The sequence below is a fragment of the Limanda limanda genome, chromosome 15, assembly GCF_963576545.1.
Source record: "Limanda limanda chromosome 15, fLimLim1.1, whole genome shotgun sequence".
NCBI classification, from domain to species: domain Eukaryota; kingdom Metazoa; phylum Chordata; class Actinopteri; order Pleuronectiformes; family Pleuronectidae; genus Limanda; species Limanda limanda.
In genome coordinates, this window is record NC_083650.1 from 4,219,222 (window position 1) to 4,240,386 (window position 21,165).

Below are 21,165 nucleotides of genomic sequence, written 5' to 3' on the forward strand. Positions count from 1 at the left end.
GTTTACTTCACATGTCAGACCTTAAACCTGTGACACCCCTGTGGATTCTGGGTAATCTGTCCTGCTGTATCACAATAACTGAGGCGAAGAGGAATTGATGAAGTAAATCCTGCAGTTTGTAGCTGCAGCTGCTCAAATCTTCAGTCAACCTCTAATGAAATTACACTTTGTTTCTGTCCACTCGCTTATCTGACGCACACACACTAAACACACACAAACACACTAACACACACACAAAGAGATAAACAAATTACAGCTCTGAGCTCACTAAACTAAGGCTGCAAGGAAGTTTTTGCTCTGCATCTGCATGAATCCCCGTTCATACTATAACCTTAAAAACAAGTGTCACATGACCATTCACGTCCACTGGTCATGTGGTCTGAACAGGAAGTAGATTGTCTCCTCTGCAGTCGGTTGCTTAGGTAAAAAGGTAAAAAGATGCTACAGTGGAGGAACAGCAGTGGTGAAAAGTAGGAGCATCACATTTTGAAAAACTTTGTAATAGTAGTCTGGAGGTTTGGTTAACCATCTAAATTTAACATTTTAAGTTATTGATAACAGTAGTCATACAGTAGTTACTTAATAGTTACCTGTTATCAAACCCTCAGGGTTGTGGGTTCAATTCCCAGTGTGGTAAATAGACCAAGAAGCTCTTACTTTTCTGTTACTATAGGATCGTTTCGAAATCATCCTCTGAATGTGTCATCAACAAACTCCATTGTAGGAGAAGAGCGAGAGGTTTTAAGATACATGGTGGGATTAAATAATGAGGAAGAGGAAGATTAGGATAAGGGCAAAGACAGGTAGAGGATGCAGGGAGGAAGAGGCCTGCAGTGCCACTCGTCGTAGCTCAGGGTATTCTGGGTATTCTTATGCTAATCCATTGCTGGGGATGAGGCGCAGAGCAGCCAAGCAAACAATGGCAGTGGAGCCAGAAAGTCTGGCCTGCAGTCTCCCAGGCCCTGAAAGGCATGTCGGGCAGGGCGCCGACACCATCGGGAGGCTGCTGCAGCACCCAGAGGCCTGCCTGCAAGGAGGGGCCCCTGGAGGGGATGGGGAAAGGGGCCAAGATGGAGGGAGGGAGAGAGGATGGAAAGAGAGAGAGAAGAAATAAGAAGCAGCAGGAAGGGAAAAGGAGGAGGAGAGATCGAGAGAAATAAGGGAGACGGAAACCAGGGGAGGTAGAGAGAAATGGAGGGTGAGGGAAGAAAGATGAGGAAAAAAGGGGGAGGGACCAAGATCAAAAGACAGAAATGAAGACGGGAAGGAGCTAAAAGTAAACAATGAGATAAGAAAAGAGGAAATATGATTCTAGAAAGGAAAGGTGATCAGAGAGAGAGAGAGAAGGAATTTTAAAGATGATTCTCACTTTTATAATAAAAGAAACAACAAAGATTCCTGAATTCTCTGTTTGCAAACAGGTCGTCTGATAACATGCATCAGCGTTTCCCACAGAATGAAATGTATCTTTGGCGGAAACAGACTACGAGTGACAAGTACACAGACTAAAGAGTGAAAGAAGTTCTCTTGTGATGGAAAGAACTGCATCGCATGTCACCACTGCAGCTACAACCTGTGGGTTTGACTTTCTGCTGTTTGGGGGGGTGTGATGGAAACGCTACATCTCACAACTTTTCCATTTCCTCTCTAATGGAAACATATCTGATTGACCTCATTAATCTGCACAAACTGACTAATATATCCATTTCTGAGACTAAAGACATTTTCTGTCCTTACCTCAGATGCTTGTGTTCAAGTGGCTGTAGTTCCATTTAAACTTTAACTCCTCCGATTATATTTAATTATACGATTGACAGAAAATTAACCAGCATCTTTTTCTGACTATTGAATTGTTATCTTATCAATATGTCTTGATATCTTCTCAAATGTTAGCATTTGCTTTGGCTGTAATCGTCACCGTGAACAGAAAGTCTTTGGATTTTAGACTTTTCTTTATAGATTTCACTTTGAGCACTGAATGATTAATCGGTAAACTGAAGCAGTGACGACCCAAATATCTTCATAACTGGACAGATAATGTATAATGCACGTTAAAACAAACAAATGCAAACAGTCCATCCCAGCGTTATCATTAATATTCTGCACCAGCACTGATCCCAATCTGTCTCATTACTGCATTTATTTATGGAGCTCAGGAGCTTTGGGCCCCCGCTGCTCCTCCAATCAGGACTCAGCATCGTTTATTTAGTCTGTAGCTGTTCTTCCAGAGCAGGAAGAGGAGACACATTAAGGCCTGATTATTGATGTCTGACCCCGCTGCAGTCGGTCCAGAGGGGGAGAGGAGATTGGGCAAAGTATTCAGGATAGCTCATTAATAACCTGCACCTCCCTCACTGTTCTCCCGCTCAGTCCAGAGTCAATTTACAGCATTTGAACAGTTCTCAGAGGAGCTGGAACAACATCTGAGCTGCAAAACAAACCCAGACAAGCAAAACAATCTCTGTAATAAACTGTTAAACCATTTTCAAACTCTCAAAAAGAGTCTTTTTCACTTACCAAACCAGTCAAGATTGTTTCTTGGATCAGTATAAAAGAATATAGCCAGTATATCCATTGTTGGAATTTAACCTGTAACGCTCACAGCGTCATTGTCTCACTGAGACCAAAACAAATCCACAAGCTGAAGTTAAAATGGAGATTAATCCGAGTAAGAATAAAAGTCATCCCAGTGGAACTTGGTGTGCTTCCTTCATTGAACTTTGCTGTAGAAGCCACCAGCCACAGCAGGGTAATATCATTTTACATGATAGTTTTTATAGCCGGTGACTTCTCCAGCCAAATGAAAAGTTATTATACCCAGAAGCAGACGGCTTCTCTAAAAGCCTTACAAGAGCTCTTTTTCTTCTACAAGCCTAAACCCTCTGCTTTGGTTTCAATTCCACCAAATTTCCCTACATCCCTGGAGAGGTGTGACCTCAAATTCCTTCCCCTGTTTGGGGGAGGCTGGCCTGCTATGGCTCAGCGGTTCCCTATAAGGGCCGTTTATTCTGTACAGGTGGGACCGCCAACAATACCTCCTTTCATTCCCGTCACGCTAAATGCTCCTCCTCCAAGACTCTTGATGTCAGGTCCAGCTAGCCGGAGCAGCTATGCTACATTAACCGCTGTTAACTCAGGAGACAGGATGAGGGCGACAAGGGGACAGACCAGTGGACATAGTTCGTCTTTGAAGGGAGAGGACACGGGGTCGAATCCCACAGCAGCCAGTACATATCAGATATACCATGAGTGGAAAGCCTAGCGATGTCTGTCAATATAAACCTTAATTAATATCAATCACCCTCAGTTGTCTGCCAGGACCTTTCTTTAACCTTATTCACATTGGTGATGAAATTAATGATCTTTTTATTGGAAGAAATTTTTTTTTATTATTTCATCAGGAAAGCTTTCAGTCACTTGCTGGTTCTTGCTTGATGGCGGCAAAGATGGTGGTAATGCAGCTTGCTTGGTTTATTGGCGTGTAGCAACCAACAAGAACTACAAATACAGAAGAAAACACAAATACAACCAATATATATAACTTATATCAAGAAAATAAACAATGTATCTACATAATATAAGAAATGTACATATTTTCTGGATGTTTTATTCTGTAATCACACGTAAGTAAAACAGGTCTGTGAAAGGCTCACATTGTCGATTGTATCGGCAAATTGAAACATTTTTTATGAAGCATGCAGCTGTTTATTGGTAAAAGATTAAAATATCTAAAAGATTAAATCTTAAACAATGTGCTGTTGTAAGCTTATCAAACACTCTGACACTTGCGTTCACACATGCACCTCCCAAAGAGAAACTAAGGAGGTACTGCAGAGTTCAGTGCTTGTCTGAAAGCAGCTTTAGTGTCCAACCAAGCACCAGAGATTGTTACCTCAACGCTGCCAATGATACCTAACTCATTTCAGGATCTGCTTGTCCCAAACCACTTAACCGCCCGCGAACATCGTAAATGTAGTGGTGGATATCTGAGGAGCACGAGTCAGAGGAAACTGGAATCTGGGTTAAACAAAGTTGCTGCATCGCTCTGTGTTAACGTCTGCTTGGAAGAAGGAGTTTGTTGTTCGACTGAGGAACAGACTGGAGGGTCAGACGAGTTTGAACATGACTCTGCGCAGGAGGAGGAGGAGGAGTGAAAGTTACCTGACACCTAAAGGGTTCCTCTTTTACAGGATCACGCTCTGGTTTTCATTGTAAGGATATTTTATTTCTCTGTGGGATTTATTGCTTGTTGACCAATGATTCTCTCAGCCTCCAGTTAGACAACGTGCGTGTTTTAAAGTGTCTCTGCCACGGAATCTCCAAGTCAGTCAGCGGTGTGTGTGTGTGTGTGTGTGTGTCTGTGCGTGTGTGCATGCGCAGTCGTCTTACCTTGGTGTTTTCAAAGGGAAGTGGATGTGTTGGGTGTGTGCGTGTGATTGTGTGAAGTATCTGGGAGGAGACATGCTTCCTGTCGTGGGGGCTCACTACTGACGGTCCTTCCTGAGCCTGCCTGTTCTTGCCCTCCCTCCCTCCCTCTGTCTGAATGTGTCTTTTGTGTGCGTTATCTTTCCGAGCTGCTCTTGTTGTTGTTGTTGTCGGTGTCTAAATGGAGCGAACAGCCCAAAAAACAAACTCCAGGTTTTGTTGTGGCAGCGAGGTGAAGATTCTTCCACTTTCTGTTAACGACACAGCGACGCCAATACTCAGACAAGTGTGTGTGTGTGTGTGTTTCTGAAGCTCCCACATACACACACGTACAGTATCACAGTAAACACACTCACTCCAGTGGGAATGCTTGAGGAGGACATTCAGTCCTTTTTGACATGCTGGAGATAGATGTTGACATATGGTAAAATAGCTGTCGCCATTATAACATAACAGAGATGTACATTCCAGTCCTAACTGCTTCTTTGTGTTCATCTGAGAAAAGTTGAATTAAAGGCGACTAGACTTCGTTGTCGATACTTGAAGACGTTTTGTCTTCAGTTGTAACTGAATGTGCACACCAGTCTAACCGAAAGTAGATTGTCTTCTCTGGGGTTGGTTGCTTACTTACCAAGAATGCTACAAGCAAGGAACAGCCGTAATGAAGAGTAAGAGCAGGGATTTCTTTTCTTGGAGCAAAATTAAGTTTTAGCAATTTTTGTTTAACTAAAATGTAGTGTGGATGTAGCCTTGCTTTGATCCTGCTCCTGGCTGTTGTAACGGAAGTCATTATCGATCTTTCAGTCAACTAAGAACAAGTGTTAACTGTGGCCGGCCCTCAGGTCCCGACTCAGCAGTTTACCTTCAACTGAAAAATAAGTGACACTCCTTCGATGAAAGAATGAAAGAAAGAGAGAAAGACTTCTAAGTCTGAGCAGAGAGACCATTCCTCACTAGAGGAGGAGGTCCATAACAGCACTTATCCCTCATCTACAATGTTGTCCTTTCATTCTTTCCCAGGACATTCAACAAACATTCACTCTTGACTTCACGGTTCCAAAAACAACTATTGTTTACACTTGGCCTCAGGTGACTCCAACAACTCTCATTTCAACAGCTGGGAGCACTAATAAGCAAAGTGAAGTCAAGTCCAGTTTCCCTGGATTCCATGTGACTTGGAGAACTGCTGTGCAGCACGTTGACATCTGATAAACCATCAGACTCGTGCATCTGTTATCAGGTTGAGCAAATTAGTTAATGGACTTTTATTTCCCATTGCAGTGTCTTTTTGTTTGTATATATTTTGCTAATGGTGTACCTCCATGAACATTTAATGAGATAACAAACTTGTAAAGCAGTGATCCTGCACTAATAGGAACTACCATGAACCATGGTTCATGGTACCATGCGACCATTCACATACAACTCGTTTTCCAGAGTTCGACAGTGTAGACAGGGATTTTTACTGATGAGAGCAACAAGCCTGTATAAACGTCCAAGATTTAAAACACTGTTGTAAAAGGAAAAAAAGTTATTACTCTCTGAAAACACTTCCTTCGTCAAAATTAATCAAATCATTCAGTTTGAATAATACACAAACACACTTGTATACACTCATCCTGGCCTGTACAGTGTTGCTGTGTGTGTGTGTGTGTGTGTGTGTCTTTTTTTTTCCTGCCTCCTCGGCCAGAGATGTGTGAAAAGTGGGTCACAGGTTGGACCTCTTTGTTCCCCCCCCGGGCTAATGAAAAGTGACAGAAGCCGGCTGAATATTGTCCCACCCCCCACCACCCCATGCCCAATCCCTCTTGGCGCTCACTAATTGCGACATGCCGTTATTAGCGCTGTGCAGATCCAGCGCCTGTAATTGCAGAACATCCCCTCGACAAATAGTTTGGTAGCAAGTTGGACCGTCGGAGACCAACGCCGGGCCGGCAGGGGTCACGGGGTCACAGCATGGAGAAGACGGGGTGGGGCGAAGGGCCAGAGGCCAGAATCATAACCTGTGTTTACTCTTTCCTCCATCCTCTCACTTATTCATCCTCCTTTTTTGATTTAGCAGCTGCCGCTACAGATTATTCAAATTCTGAGGGAAACACAGAAACTTTCTCTTCACCTTCACTCAGTTTTAATCTTGATTTTCTTTTATTTTTCAGGGTTTTGGACCCAAAGAGCCAGTGAGACAGAAGAGGACCTGATATTGTGATAAAACCTCAACTCCATCCTCATATCGTCTCCTCCCTCGTATCGTCTCCTCCTCCTTATCCTCCAGCAGGACATCCCTCTCTCCGAGGCCTCTTCAGGCCTCTGCTCCAGATCCTCTCCCCGGCTCCTGCCGTGGACGAGTTTTATCAGTACTCCTCTCAGTCCAACACACCGAGCAGCTGATTAGAAGGCGCCTGAACGCAGGGCGAGGAGCAGCCTGGGCCCAGGTCCGGTTCGGTATCAGTCCTGCTGCAGGATGGCAGGTCTATCGTTCTGTTTGGCTGTGATGACCTCTGCTCTCCTGCTGACCCTCAGAGCTGACGGTAGGACATTTAAAATCTGATCTTTCAATCATTAGACTCCAAACCTGTTGTGTCTTTTGTTTTCTTAATGAGGAGTAAAGATTTATCAGATATCCTCAAGATCTGAGGATGTGACTTTTTATCTACTGCAATTGGTTGATTTGTAAAATGCTTCTGCACAAAGTTCAAACTTGACCACATCATTCATTTACCATAAATTTGAATCTGAGTCTTTTTCTCTCTTTAACTCTGATGTCTCCCTGCTGACCACAAGGTGTCTTGTCTGCAGAGTTACTCATTTACCTTTTAGTTTGTATTCAGAGAGATAAGCAGCACTTACACACTGACATTAGCATAAAAAGTAATTATGCTGCTCCTTTGTAACCAGTTCCCCCTTCCCGTGTACACAAAGATGTATATCTGAAGCCTTTTGTTGAAGCAGTGATTAAGTGTCAATTGGCTGATAATGGACAGACTTTGGAAATGAGCCTCTCCCTTTAGAAACAACACAGACGACTCCCCCAGGATACAAGGATCCAGTCATGTGTTTTGGAAGCTTAAGGCTGCAGAGGCTCTGCTCCACTGAGTACATTTACTCAAGTAGTATACCTAAGTACAAATATACCGGCACTTGTACTTTTTAAGAGGCAGTGGAGGAAACAGGGTGGATAACAGGAGTGGATTAAACTGAACCTTTCTACTGACATCTGACCACTTCTACTTTTCAAACTGAGGGAACTAGAAATAAAGGCTTTTCTTTAGTACAAGCTGGCCACAAATCAAGGCCTGTTACCTTCTGCAGCAGAGGTAAATTTAAGTTGTGTGTTTTTACTGGGAGTGCCAACTGCCAGTCTTGAAAACTCGTATTTTTTCCCTCGTCACTCGGGTCTGTGTTGTCCAGAATGTGAAGCTCAGTTTGAGTTTGTTTTCAAAAACAGTCGATGTATAGTGAAGGTTGAGGGTTTGAACAGGAAAACAAATCTGGTGATAAAGGTGTAGCTCTGAACATGAGCCGTCACCCTCTGACCTGCCAGTCACTGATCTGCAAACACACAGGGCAGCCTGATAAGAGCAGGGCGGCGCTCGGCCAAGTGTCACCGACTGTGATTGACTCCGACTCTTTAATATCTGCGACATGCCGCTCACACTTATCTGGGCAGGAAAGGGAAAAACTCCTTCAGTCACATTGTCAAAGTATTTTCCCACAGTCTGTTGAGTCTGGCTTCAGTTCTTCTGTGTGAAGAATATCTGAGAAACAGAGTGGATTCTAAATCCTCAACGCTTCCCAACAAGCTTGGGTTAGTTGTCGTGTTTTCACATGATAATGTTAAAGCTGCATCAGAGACTTTAATCGGCCAAACAGTGTAATAAAATGTAATCAGCAGATGAATTCAGACTCTGTGTTGCTGTGAAATCAGCTCAGTGCAGCAGCTCGATAACAAGAAGAAGAAAACCAGGCTGGATCAATATGAAAACACTGCATCTCAGTTATAACATGAAATATCTCAGTGGTCCTTGACTGCACAACAGTTCTCACCCCTCACAAGGATATTTAGTCTGCACCTTCCCATAACGCATTGTTTTACAGTTACTTCTACATCAGAATTATATGATTAGCTTTGATTACTAACTAATAAAACTAGCATAGAGTTTCTAGTCAGCACGTTTGACTGAAGCCATGTGGACTGAACTCTGCATAGCTCTGTTTCTACATTGTGACATCTTTATAAGTTGTGTAATTTGATCATGGCAACGTGATTATTATCAGAGCTGCACTGAAGTCCAGACATCATCATGAAATTTACCTGAGGGATGTATTTGAAAACACAAATGTAAGAGTGAGTTGCTCCGGATATTCTCCGGAGTTTTTCCTGCCAGTTCAAAGTAAAATGTCTGGAAACTGTGAAACTGCTCAGGTTCACTCGTCTTATTTGCAACAGCAGCTGTTTCAAGAGAACCAGGCTGTTAAAAACTCATCTCCCACAGTAAGAAACCAGCTGGGAATCACTGTGAAAATACCTGGTTCTGTCAGTCATTTTCTTTTTTTTAGGGTGAAAAGAACGAGGTTTAGTGAGAAATCCCAGTAAACGGCATTAAATGAGAGGTTTCCACTTTCAGCGGCTGTATCAGCCCTTTAGAAACTCCAGCACTTCTCCCTGCAGGAAGCTGTTGAACTGATTGTTGCCGCTCTCACTTCCTCTCTGCACATTAACCATTTCCTGTATGGCACTGTACGAGCTGTCAGCGGTGCTAAATGATCCAAACAGCCATTGTTCTCCGGAAATATCCCTCAGTCCCTCAGGAGACATATTCACCCTTTGAAACTGTTTATTGCAGCTCTGGACTTTTCCTGTCGCAGCTTGAAAAGATCGAGGGTCGCTGAACACGAGTCGCATGTAACATGAATTAGAACTTAGAAAAAATTAATTAATCAGAATCATCTGTCTTTGAATTGCATGATTAATTGATTAATCTTTAGGTTCCTAAAATCTATTTTTCTAATGTTTTGTTTTGTCCAAATCCTGAAGGAATATTGAGATTTATAGTTTTATAACTTTTCACAATAAAAACAAATGGTGTACTCAGATGACTACGACAAACATGGATGTTGTGACTGAAGTGAAATAACAAAAATCGCAGCTTCAGTTCTTCGTTCTCTATCTGATACAAACGAGACGTCCATCTTTGTTTACAGTCTGTGGTCACGGAGCTACCGGGACATAATGAGCAGCTCTATTCTTCAACAACAACAGGTCCAATAAACCAGACATGTTCAGCAGCTCAGGGATAAAATAAGACATAAGACAGATCTGTCCTCCCTGGGGGACACGTCAGCGACCGTATATGGTTATTAAACGTCTCTCTCGTCCTCTTTGTGTGGACTGTGCTGTGTCTTGTAGCGTCGTCAAAGTTGAGGTGAACTCAACAACTTGGAAGGCAAACCGATGCAGTGTTTAGCCAGGTGATGTGAACCAGTTAAGACTCCTTGTTTCAGAGCAAATGACACACAGTATTTACACATCACTTGTTTGTTTTACCATTCATGACGTACCCGACGGGCAGGTTTATCACCTCGGGCTATGTGTCTTGGATGTTTCCAACCCAGAGGAGGAGATATCCGTGACTTTCAAACGTTGCCGACCTTGAGGAACACTTCACCTCCTCTGCTGTTCTTTAACTTCAGCAGCAGGAGGCGAAACAAGCGCTCTCCAGTCCGCTGTTAGCAGCAGCTCCACCACATTCCTTTCTGCCAGTGGTGGAATGTGACATTACATTCACTCAGTCACCGAACTTCAGGGTAATTAATTGATTTTATGTTTTATTGAACTGGTACTTTTTACTCCTCCACATAATCTCACAACTGGAATGTAGAACTTCAAGTTACTTTACAAAATAAAATGTTACCAAAAACACAATGTATCATAGAAGATTATGCTCAGATACAATTTTTGCTTCACAATCGGTCAAGTAAAGAATAAATCAGCTCCTGTTTTGAAAATTATTAATTTCTTTCTCAAGCGTAAATAACAGTTATCTCCTGGTTTCAGTTTCTCAAATAAGAATCTGCTTGTTTCCGTGTAAATAATTATATTGAATATTTTTTAAACTAAGACAACACTTTGAGTAACTTTTCATTTAAAACATGTATGATCCAGTAATAAGTCTAATTTATTTATTTTTCTCAAAAAAAAAAAGAGGATTTGATGTGTCTCTGTCTGTACATGATATGCTTTGGATTTTGGAAAAAACAAGAAATACAAACATGTTCGTTGAAAACAGGCATTTTTCCCGTTTTCAGACATTATGTAGACAAAGCTAAAAAAGACAAGACATATCAACAGTCAGTAGATTAATCAAGGCCTGTGATGATGAAACTTCCCAAGGAAACGTCGTCTTGTATTTTTTTGTTCCAGTCTACAATGGAGGGATTTGAATTTCTTTGCGACAAGAAAAGCAGCGAAACTTTCATCTGAAGAGTTTTTTATCGTCTTTATTACTCTGCATATTTGCAGACAGTGAGTCATTGTTGACTTAACTCGCAGCCGTTAAGTTTCTCTGTAGAAGCGCCGAGCAGCAAACGTCAGACCACACCGGCTGAAAACACCCTGAGCCGAGCGTCCACTCTCGCCGCTCCTGGTCAGATGTTTAGAGGAGCTGAAGGTCGCTTGGCCTCTGATCAGAGCATCGGACGGCTCCTGCTGGTGGATCCTCGTTCGGCTGCGTGTAAACAAACAGTCTGTGGAAGTGAAGCGGCGCTGTGACTTTAAGAGCGCAGGGAGAGAGTCTGATTACCCAGCGTGCTCTCTGCCAGACCTCAGTCTCCACTGTGACTGCCGGCACAATTAAGCACACATGTGGATGGAACACACAGAAACAGCAGCAGCCATTTCCAGCCTCAACTACCCCCTCCCCCCCCCCCCCCTCCGTCCTCGCCGCTGTCAGTCATAACTTCAGAGCCAATGGCAGCTGTGAGGGAGGCGGGATTAGGAGAAGCTGCTTGTGAGAAGGTTTTTAGTAATAAAATCATCGTTCAGGTTTTCAAAACCCTTCAAAAGTCTGGTTTCTATTCTTACCTTGTGTCAGATCCTGGAGAATCTTCAAATGCTTAATTTCTCTTAAGGTTATTTAAGTATTGAATATGTCTCGTAAATTAACAGATTACGAATATGAGAAACCTTTTCATTAAATTTTGCCAAATAAACATAAAATGTATATTGATTTATTGGATTTCAACCTGTAAAATATAAATGAACATTATATATCTGTAATCATCTGTGACTGAGACCTGAAGCTGTGAAACTGAACAATATGTGGATTCTAGTTTTTCTCGGTCTGTTCCTCGCCGCGATCGAATATCAGCAAGGAGCTTTCTGGCACATGAATTATTAAGCAGAGACTCTGTCCTGTCCCCCCCCCTGTCTGTGATCAATACAACTCAACGTACATTTGAAACGACTGTTAAGCTCGGTGCACATGTGAAGCAGAATGATTTCGCCCTGGTCACTGGTATCAAGCTTAAAAAAATCTTGTTTTGTTTGTTTCACTGTTTGAGACATTTTAAATTTGCCAGGGAAAATAAATCCTCAATCCACAGATTTACCTCAAGGTTATTTTTCTTCTGCGGAGCCAAAACGACCATCTGAACATGTAGTTTTACTTCCTGCTCCTATCCACACACCTGCTCTGTGCACAAGTGTGTATCTGATGTGGAGAGTTGAAACACTAGTATGGACGGAGATCGTCTTCGTTTTAAAACTAAAACATATCGGTGAGGATGAAGCCTGAGGTCTTCATTGTGGAAGGGGGGGCAGAGACCCACAGACTGACTGACTGTTGCTGTGGCGACCAGGTAGCTCAAAGTGTAGGTCTAAGTGTATGTAGCTCAAGTCCAGACATGACAACATGCACGTCAGCACACCTCAGTGTTTTCACTCTGAGCTAAAAAAAATAAAAGGAGGGCAGAGACTAGGAGTCTGTAAAGGAGAAGAAGTGAGGGAATGCCTGACTTCCACATGGGATGGAGAGAAGAGAAAAAACAAGGGATTAGAGAAGGAATGGAGATAAACAGAAGAAGGCAGTAAAGGTGGGCTGATAAGAGAGGGATGGACAGAAGTCAGAAAGATGGAGGGATTCAAAAGTCTCCTCCCTTTACCTCAGCTGTTGATCTGTTCAAAAGGAGAATTAAGAATATTTTCTCTTTCTGTGATAAATCTTTTCAAACCACAGAAGTTGAATCAACTATTTTACTTTATATCTCAAACTGAACATTTGAGACATTTGAGTTTGTAGTTTGCAGTATTTGTTCTTTTGATTTATATATATTATTCCTCAAGGGTATCGTCGAGATCCCCGGTGATGCAGTAAATACACATTATTTTAAAGTATTTTAAAGCAACACCATGTCACTGTTACTGATCAACAGCGCCCCCTGCAGCCTCAGGTGGTGATTCATTCTGTTGGTCTCTGTGTCTGAGGTATGAACTGGTTTTCATGTGTAGAAAAAGTTCAGAGCAGCTGACTGGAACATTTGTTTTCTCACATACAGAAACCTCCAGAACATTCCAGGAACATGTCAGAACTTCAGTTCATGTCTTAAAGCAGCTTCAGTGTGAATAGAAACAGAAACAAGCAGGATTCTCTCTGCGTTGTTTCTGCTCAGTATAAATAGGACATGGTCCTTATATGGAGCTTCATCACCTCTCCTCCTCCTCCTCCTCCTCCTCCACACACACTGATAGAGGAGGAATGTTTCACCTCCAGCAGGAGTCACTAATAAATCTGACCTGGGGTCTGCTCTCTGAGCTCCGTCCTGTCCCGAGTCCAGGACTTCAAACTGAACCTTAAGCTAAATTAACTAATAATCACTGTTTCACCAACTTTCCCTCTGCACATGAAGCATCTCTGACCCAGTTTGTTCATGTCCATCCAGCTGCAGGTCAGAACCCGGACCACGTCCTGCAGGGGACGGGAGTGAAACCAGAAGCTAGACGGCCCGGTGAGGACTCCACCATCGCACCAGAGGACGCAGCTCGTTTCCTCAGCTGCTACTGCTCCGGACACTGTCCTGAAGACGCCACCAACAACACCTGCCAGTGAGTAGAGGCAGAACCTCAGAGAGGAAGAGATCAACTCTCTGTCACACACCCTGATCCAACAAACATGCATATGACGCTACATAGAGAATAAGGTCATGTGTCTTCTCCTGAGGTAACGATGTGTGTTTGTCTCCTCAGGACTAACGGTCAGTGTTTCGCCATCATCGAGGAGGACGAGCACGGAGAGGCCATCCTCACCTCCGGCTGTATGAAGTATGAAGGCTCTCACTTCCAGTGCAAGGTACACACACACACACACATACACACAGTTACTGTAGTCAACACAGAAACTATTGATTGAAAGTTTTTTGTGTGTAAGTCGTTTGTTTGATTGACAGGACTCCCCCAAAGCCCAGACCAGGAGGACGATCGAGTGCTGCAACACAGACTTCTGTAATAGAGACCTGCAGCCCACCCTCCCCCCGCAGGCGCCCTCCGGTACCGCTCGCTCCCATCTGCTGATTCAGGTGTTTATCAGGTGAAGGTCAACCCACACTAACCACATGGTCTCCTCCTCTTTCCTCCTCCAGAGGGAAGCCCTCACTGGCTGGCGTTCCTCATCTCCATGACGGTCTGCTGCTGCACGCTGGTCTGTGTCACCGTCGTCTGTTACTACAGGTGAGACCTCGTCCGGCCACAACTCCTCATCGGTTAAAGAGACAGAAGGTTTAGTCTTAAACTGTAAATTTGCTCCTTTATAATAAAGATATTTTTAGGCTTTGTGAGACTTTCCCCCCCTGAACATGTAAATATCTCTGACATGCATCACAAGCTCATTTCCATAGATCTGCTTCTAAATCTGTGTGTCTGTGTGTGTATCAGGTATAGGTGGCAGACTGAGCGTCAGCGGTATCATAACGATCTGGAACAGGAAGTCTTCATTCCTGTTGGAGAGTCGCTGAAAGACCTCATCCACCAATCACAGAGCTCGGGCAGTGGCTCTGGGCTCCCCCTGCTGGTAGGAACACAGAACTGCACCAAGAGGAGGCAGTTTTTATCCTTAACACAATAAACGAGAAAACTGTTGATGATGCAGACGTTGTTTTTTTTGTAATTGGGGGTTTTCTTATTATTCTGTTTTATTTTAAGTTAAAACTGTCAAGTTTAAATACACTGTATATTTGTAGCATTCAAAGCACTGATTATATTTTCAATGACACTGAAAAGATCTGAGGTCAGACATTAACCATCAGGTGCCACTTAAACTCTGACAAAAATAAAAAAAATCAAACTTTGAAATGACATCAAATCTGCGTCCTCTCCACGTCCCTCAGGTGCAGCGAACCATCGCCAAGCAGATCCAGATGGTGCGTCAGATCGGAAAAGGTCGGTACGGCGAGGTGTGGCTGGGCCGCTGGCGAGGAGAGAAGGTGGCCGTCAAAGTCTTCTTCACCAGAGAGGAGGCCAGCTGGTTCCGAGAGACGGAGATCTACCAGACCGTCCTGATGAGACACGAGAACATCCTCGGTACCGTCACTGCCCATTGACCTTAGAATAAAGTTTGTTTCCTCGTCTCTGCTCTGAATAGAAAACCAGACGCTCTGTTGTCTCTGTTCTCGTCCTGTTTGGAAAGTTTCACTGAAACGTGAGAAGAATGTTTAAAGCAGGAAAATAAAATCCTCAAACTATAAAGTAACGAACGAACAGATCAGCTGAACTGTCCGATCCCATTTCCTGCTTTCCTGTCTACCCCCCCCCCCCCCTGCAGGCTTCATCGCGGCCGACATTAAAGGAACAGGTGCTTTCACGCAGCTCTTCCTCATCACCGACTTCCATGAGATCGGCTCGCTGTACGACTACCTGAAGCTGACCACGCTGGACACGCAGTCCCTCCTGCGGCTGGCCTACTCGGCCGCCTGCGGCCTCTGCCACCTCCACACGGAGATCTACGGCACGCAGGGCAAACCGGCCATCGCCCACCGGGACCTGAAGAGCAAGAACATCCTGATGAAGAAGAACGGCACCTGCTGCATCGCCGACCTCGGCCTCGCCGTCAAGTTCAACAGGTTGATCAACTCTTTGAGAATCGATGAATCATTCGGTTTTATTCAATCAAATTAAAGCACAGAGTTGAAATTTTTATTATTTCCTTGTTGTAACATGAATTGATTGTTTGTGTTGCCGTAGCGACACCAATGAGGTGGACGTCCCTCTGAGCACCCGCGTGGGGACGAGACGCTACATGGCCCCCGAGGTCCTGGACGAGAGCCTCAAGAAGGATCACTTCCAGGCGTACATCATGGCCGACATGTACAGCTACGGCCTCGTCATCTGGGAGATGGCCCGACGCTGCGTCACCGGAGGTACACACACACACACACACACACACACACACACACACGCCAGAGGCCACTTTGTTGGCTCCACCTGCTTTTCATAGAATACAACTTTACTTTACTTAGTCCAGTAGATTGAAGTTTTTCAAGGTGACTGGACCTCAGTGTTCTGTCTGTCTGTGTTCAGGGATGGTGGAGGATTACCAGCTGCCATACTACGAGATGGTTCCGTCTGACCCGTCGTATGAAGACATGCTGGAGGTCGTGTGTGTTAAAGGACTTCGACCGACAGTGTCCAACCGATGGAACAGCGACGAGGTGAGAACCAGCGTTTGTTTAGAATCTTAAACTGTTTTAAAACGTAGTAATAGGCAGCTGTAAAGACACGGAACGTTAAATATTGTTCCGTGTTTTGTATCATCAACACCTCCACTGTTCCTCCAGTAGGGGGAGACTCCTTCCTTCTGAATAAGGTTTTTCTAACTGTGTGTCTGGTGTTTTTCCTCAGTGCCTTCGAGCCATGCTGAAGGTGATGTGCGAGTGCTGGGCTCATAACCCCGCCTCCCGACTCACCATCCTCCGAGTCAAGAAGACGCTATCCAAGATGGTGGAGTCTCAGGACATCAAGATCTGACCTTGTCCCCGTTCCACCTCCGCCGCCAGATCCATTCTGACCTGGACCGGATCAGACCGGACCAGCCGCCTCAGGCTCGCCCTTCATCACGAGGAGGAAGAGGAGGAGGAGACGTGGGAGATTTTAAAATAAAGGACCCGCCTCAGGGCTGTACTGTTTGCCACCTCCTTCCTCCTCCTCCTCTTCCTCCTCCTGCTTCAGTCCATCAGCTGGAAACAAATGTGGAGTCCTTCCTCTTCCTCCTCTTCCTGTGCCGCGTTTGACGCTTTCTGTGAAAGCCAAACAGACGATTACAATAATTATGATGGCGCCTCCTGGTGGAGGGGAGGGGAGATGGAGGGGGTGGGGCTATTCCCGCTCCTGGATAAAAGTTTTTTTAAGGACCCTCCTCCTGGTCTGCCTGTTTAAAACAAATATCAAAATGCCTTTTTTGTTTTTATTTTATCTTCAGGACTGAGTTCTCCTGCCATATTGAAATATATCTCCACTCTTACAGTAGAGTTTATTATAAAAAAAAAAATAAGGTACTATTATAACATGTGAATTTTAACGTGTAAATAAATGTTATCGTTAGATGCCGTGCCTCCTCATAAGAAGATAGGAATAAAATAAACAGAACACTGTGCTGCAGTGGTGTTGACGTCCGGCCGACTCCTCAAGAGACGATGGAGTCACTGCGGAGACGTCTCCCGTCCTGTCTGTCTGTACGTCTCTGTACCTGTCTGTCTGTCTCTGTCTGTGTTTAATTGTACGTCTGTATCTATGTGTGTCTGTCAGGAGATTACTAGTCTAGAGCTGTAAAGAGGCGTCAGCTGATTAATGCAACACGAAGGTTTCAACTTGTTTTCCAAATTTTACTTTTATTTTAAATTCTAAAAATACTGCAGTACAAGTACCTTAAAGTTTTCCTGGAGCACGGTACTTGAGTAAAGGTACGTTTAGCCTGTTTGACATAGGAAAGGAAATATGACCTTATGTATCCTGGTCCTTCCCGATCGACTCTTTCCTCCGAGGTTTAACTTCCCATCAGATTTAGTCTGACTTTTCAGAAAAGCTTGTAAAAATCAAAGTAAGACTCAGTTTCTTTGTTTCTGCAGCATCGGAAAAAAAAAACGGAACTTTCACATTTATCAGGAAACGGTTTCGTCTTTGTTTCAGGACAAAACTTTGTCTTTAAGATTTAAACACTTTCCAGAAATGTTGTTCTCTCTCCTGAGCAGGACGACGTGCACGTGTTTGCTCGCTGTGCATGTGTGTGAGAAGCTAACCATCCATACAGTCGCTATTAAAGAGCAGTAACTTTAGTGTTTTCCTCTGTATTAAAGCAAATATGCAAGAACAGCCCCAGTATAGAATAATCTCTAATATGTAAATCTCTCATGTTGTGTTGTTGTTTTGTACAGCATCTGGTTCGGTGCCTTATGAGTTTACCAAGGAAAATGAAAACTCTGTATACAGTCTGTCCAATGTAATGATTTTTAAGTAAATAACCTTATTTTAGTACACAAGTGCTCAGTGTCTGCTCTGATTCTTTCATCTGCTGTTTGTTTCTTCACTTGTTTCTAATGTGAAAAGACTCTTGTCTGGTTTCTACTTGTATAAATTTGTAATCACAGATTAGGTATAAATTTAAACACATTGAGATTCAAGTAAATGTGTAATAAGTCTGTTTTATCAGAGACAATATAATAAATGGATTCAAAGATTAAGCTAATTAATCTAAACCATAACAGGTCCATATATAAATTTTACACCAATTTTTTATCAATGAAGCACAAATGTTTCCAGAAAAAAATGTAGGTAATAAGTTTAAAAATATTTTATACATTGTGACAATTAACCTTTTAATCTTAAAATGTTTAATATTAATTTTTGGTGTTTTATTTTAGTCAAGACAGTTAACACCCAGTCCAGATGCTCAACGAACAATAACAGTTCAAAACTGATCCTGAGAAATAAGAACCAGGGGCCGGTTTTTTTAAAAGTAATCTGATCGGATTACAGCTATCGGATTGGATCAAATCTTGAAAATGGGTATTTCAAAAGAAAAAAAGGATTCAGAAATTGGATTGGATCACGTAATCTAATCTTGTTGATCCGGATCAAACCTTGAGTTTGGGTTTTTCAAAACTTTTTGGTAGGATTGGGATCATTTTGATCCCAAAAATCAGGATTAAACTGATCCCAGCAGGAGGGTGGATTCATGGTGGATATCAGTAATACAACTAGGTTACTCAAATCGGTTAGTTAAATAATACAACATTTATATCATGCATTTTACAGTATTTATATTTATTCATCAATTTAACTTGAAATGTTCAACAGGAAGTACATAAACTAGGTAGGCTATGTAGGCTAGCAACCTTCCAGTACAGCAAATTATAAATTATAAATATTTCAGCCCCATAAAATAATCCCCCAAACAGCTGTCAATATTGAACTCAAATAATAAATTCTGTCTTTGTTCATTAAACATTAATCACACTGACACAATCATCAGTCATGGACTTATCAAAAATAGTATCTAACAATTGCATCTCTTATTGGTCGTCCAGTCGGGCCCTCATTCTGACAGAATGCCGGAGGTTGGTCAGTGTCTCCAATGGGCTCAGGTGCATCAGGGACGTCATCACAGAGAGGGACTTTGCACCTGGTTGCGATGTTGTGTAGGACAATGCAAGCAAGTATTATGTTGCATGCTTTCTGTGGTTCCACTCTTAAGTAGTTAAGGCATGCAAAGCGCCTCTTCAGAACTCCATTTAAGCGCTCAATGGTGCATCTTGTTTTGCAATGAGCAGTGTTGAAGCGTGCCTGCTCAGGTGTGTTTGCAGCCAGAAAAGGGGTCATCAGCCATGGTAGAAGAGGGTAGACACTGTCTCCTAATATGATACCATTTGGTCGGTTGGTTTGGAGCTCTCTATATAGACCGCTCTCCCTCAGGATGCGCGCATCATAGACAGACCCAGGCCACCTCACAACGCAGTTTGTGATGAGGAGCTCAGCGTTGCCCACAAGTTGAACGTTGATGCTGTGTCTCCCCTTTCGGTTTACAAACTCCCACTCATTCTCATGAGGTGCTTGTATGTGCACATGGGTGCACTCGATTGCTCCAATAGTATTGGGCATATTCCCCAAAAGAAAAAAATTCTGCTTGGCCTGTGTGAACTGGTCATCCTTTGGAAATGAAACATATTAATTAATCAGGCTGGCCAATGCAGTTGACACACTTTTACAGAACATCACAAACAGTTGATTTTGTCACAGCCATGTAGTCACCCACAACTTGGTAGAAAGTCCCACACGCAGAAGCGAAGAGCAATGAGGACCTGTTCCTCCACAGACAGACCATGACTGAAACCCGCGCCCTACTGGAGGGTGTTAGGTGCCATTATAGGTCATTGGTAGGATCTTTTAGTTCTGCCAAGGGTGGTGAAGTGAGCAGTAAAATGAAGAAGGAAATTTGGGCTGAAATCACACAACATGTGAATGCCATGGGGTTTGGCCAGAAGAGGAAAACAGAGCAACTAAGATTTCGGTGGAAGAATCTTAAGGCCAGGGCAACAAAAGACCACGCTGAAGCCAAGAACAGCCAAACAGGCAACAACCCATATAAGAGGGGTGAATACACAGACATAGTCCTTGATATTATTGGAGGTGAAAAGTCGGAAGCTCTGCATGGGATCCAAGATGTTGCAGAGGATGGCGAGCCTCTGATGACAGCAGACATTGAGCCTTCTTCAGAAACATTTATTCTTAATCTCAGCCCTGTAATCCAGGGGGAGGTCAATCACAGGTGGAGCCAGAAGGCCTAGTTCCCACAGGACCCCCAGAGAGAGGCTCAAAGCACCCAAACAAAGATAACGCCTATAAGGTACTTCTGCAAAAAGAGACTGAAAGGGCAGAAGTACAGATCCATCTAGCAGAGGAACAGCTTCTTGCTCGGCTGCAGCAAACCAAGGCCAGACTTGAGATCCGCCTCCTAAAGGCCAAACTTGGACAAGCTGGTCTCTCCACAGCAGACAAAGCAGATGATGGAGAACTCATAAGAGAAACTACTCATAACAAGAACTAAGTCGTCATTTATTTTGTTAAGTATTGGACATTTAAGCCTTTTTTTATCCAGTTCAATTCAATAAATCTTTGTTTGAAACCTGTTCGAAACATCCATAATGTATTTGTGAGTAAAGTATGTATTTATTTATGTATTTGTTGTAGGTCTCAGATGAGTGGACTGCCTGTTTCCAAGAAATGGACAATGGAGGGGGATGTTTATATTGTTTGTTTGCTGTTTCGTTCAGTCCTATTTTCTGTTGAAATAAAGCATATTGGAGTGACCCCACACTATTCTACCTGTTGTTCTTTACATAGCTACATTGTGATAGTCCCATTTAGACCACAGGTAAAGTTTGAATCCGGATCAGAGTAATCCAATCCCACATTGCTTTGAAAAACCAGCATAAAAATAAAATGGATTACGTGATCCTGGATAGCAGAAAAAGAGATTTCCAAATCTGGATCAGTTTGATCCAGATTAAAACTTTTGAAAAACCGGCCCCGGGTGACGTTCAACATTCACAGCTTTAACTCCATTTAAATGGATTCAGGTCTTTGTTGTAATTATTGTTCAATAGTCTGTAAAATAACCCTTATCACTGAATTTGGTTTTGAGACCTGAATTCTGTCACTTAACATTAATTTGTGAATTTGTTTAATGTTTGAACTAAATG

General features: G+C 43.1%; 1 protein-coding gene across 1 annotated transcript in view; it reads left to right on the forward strand.

Annotated features, from left to right (window-relative positions):
• The window catches only part of LOC133020521 (bone morphogenetic protein receptor type-1A-like), a 35,875-nt gene extending 17,929 nt beyond the window's left edge, over positions 1-17,946 (forward strand). Inside the window, exons 3-13 of the mRNA XM_061087104.1 lie at positions 6,582-6,953; positions 13,363-13,525; positions 13,667-13,769; positions 13,867-13,966; positions 14,059-14,146; positions 14,351-14,486; positions 14,803-14,995; positions 15,237-15,534; positions 15,656-15,831; positions 15,992-16,122; positions 16,313-17,946. Of these exons, the coding sequence (XP_060943087.1) occupies positions 6,887-6,953; positions 13,363-13,525; positions 13,667-13,769; positions 13,867-13,966; positions 14,059-14,146; positions 14,351-14,486; positions 14,803-14,995; positions 15,237-15,534; positions 15,656-15,831; positions 15,992-16,122; positions 16,313-16,438 (1,581 nt within the window). The 5' untranslated portion in view covers positions 6,582-6,886 and the 3' untranslated portion in view covers positions 16,439-17,946. The remainder of the gene's footprint in view (positions 1-6,581; positions 6,954-13,362; positions 13,526-13,666; positions 13,770-13,866; positions 13,967-14,058; positions 14,147-14,350; positions 14,487-14,802; positions 14,996-15,236; positions 15,535-15,655; positions 15,832-15,991; positions 16,123-16,312) is intronic.
• The last annotated feature ends 3,219 nt before the right edge of the window (positions 17,947-21,165 follow it).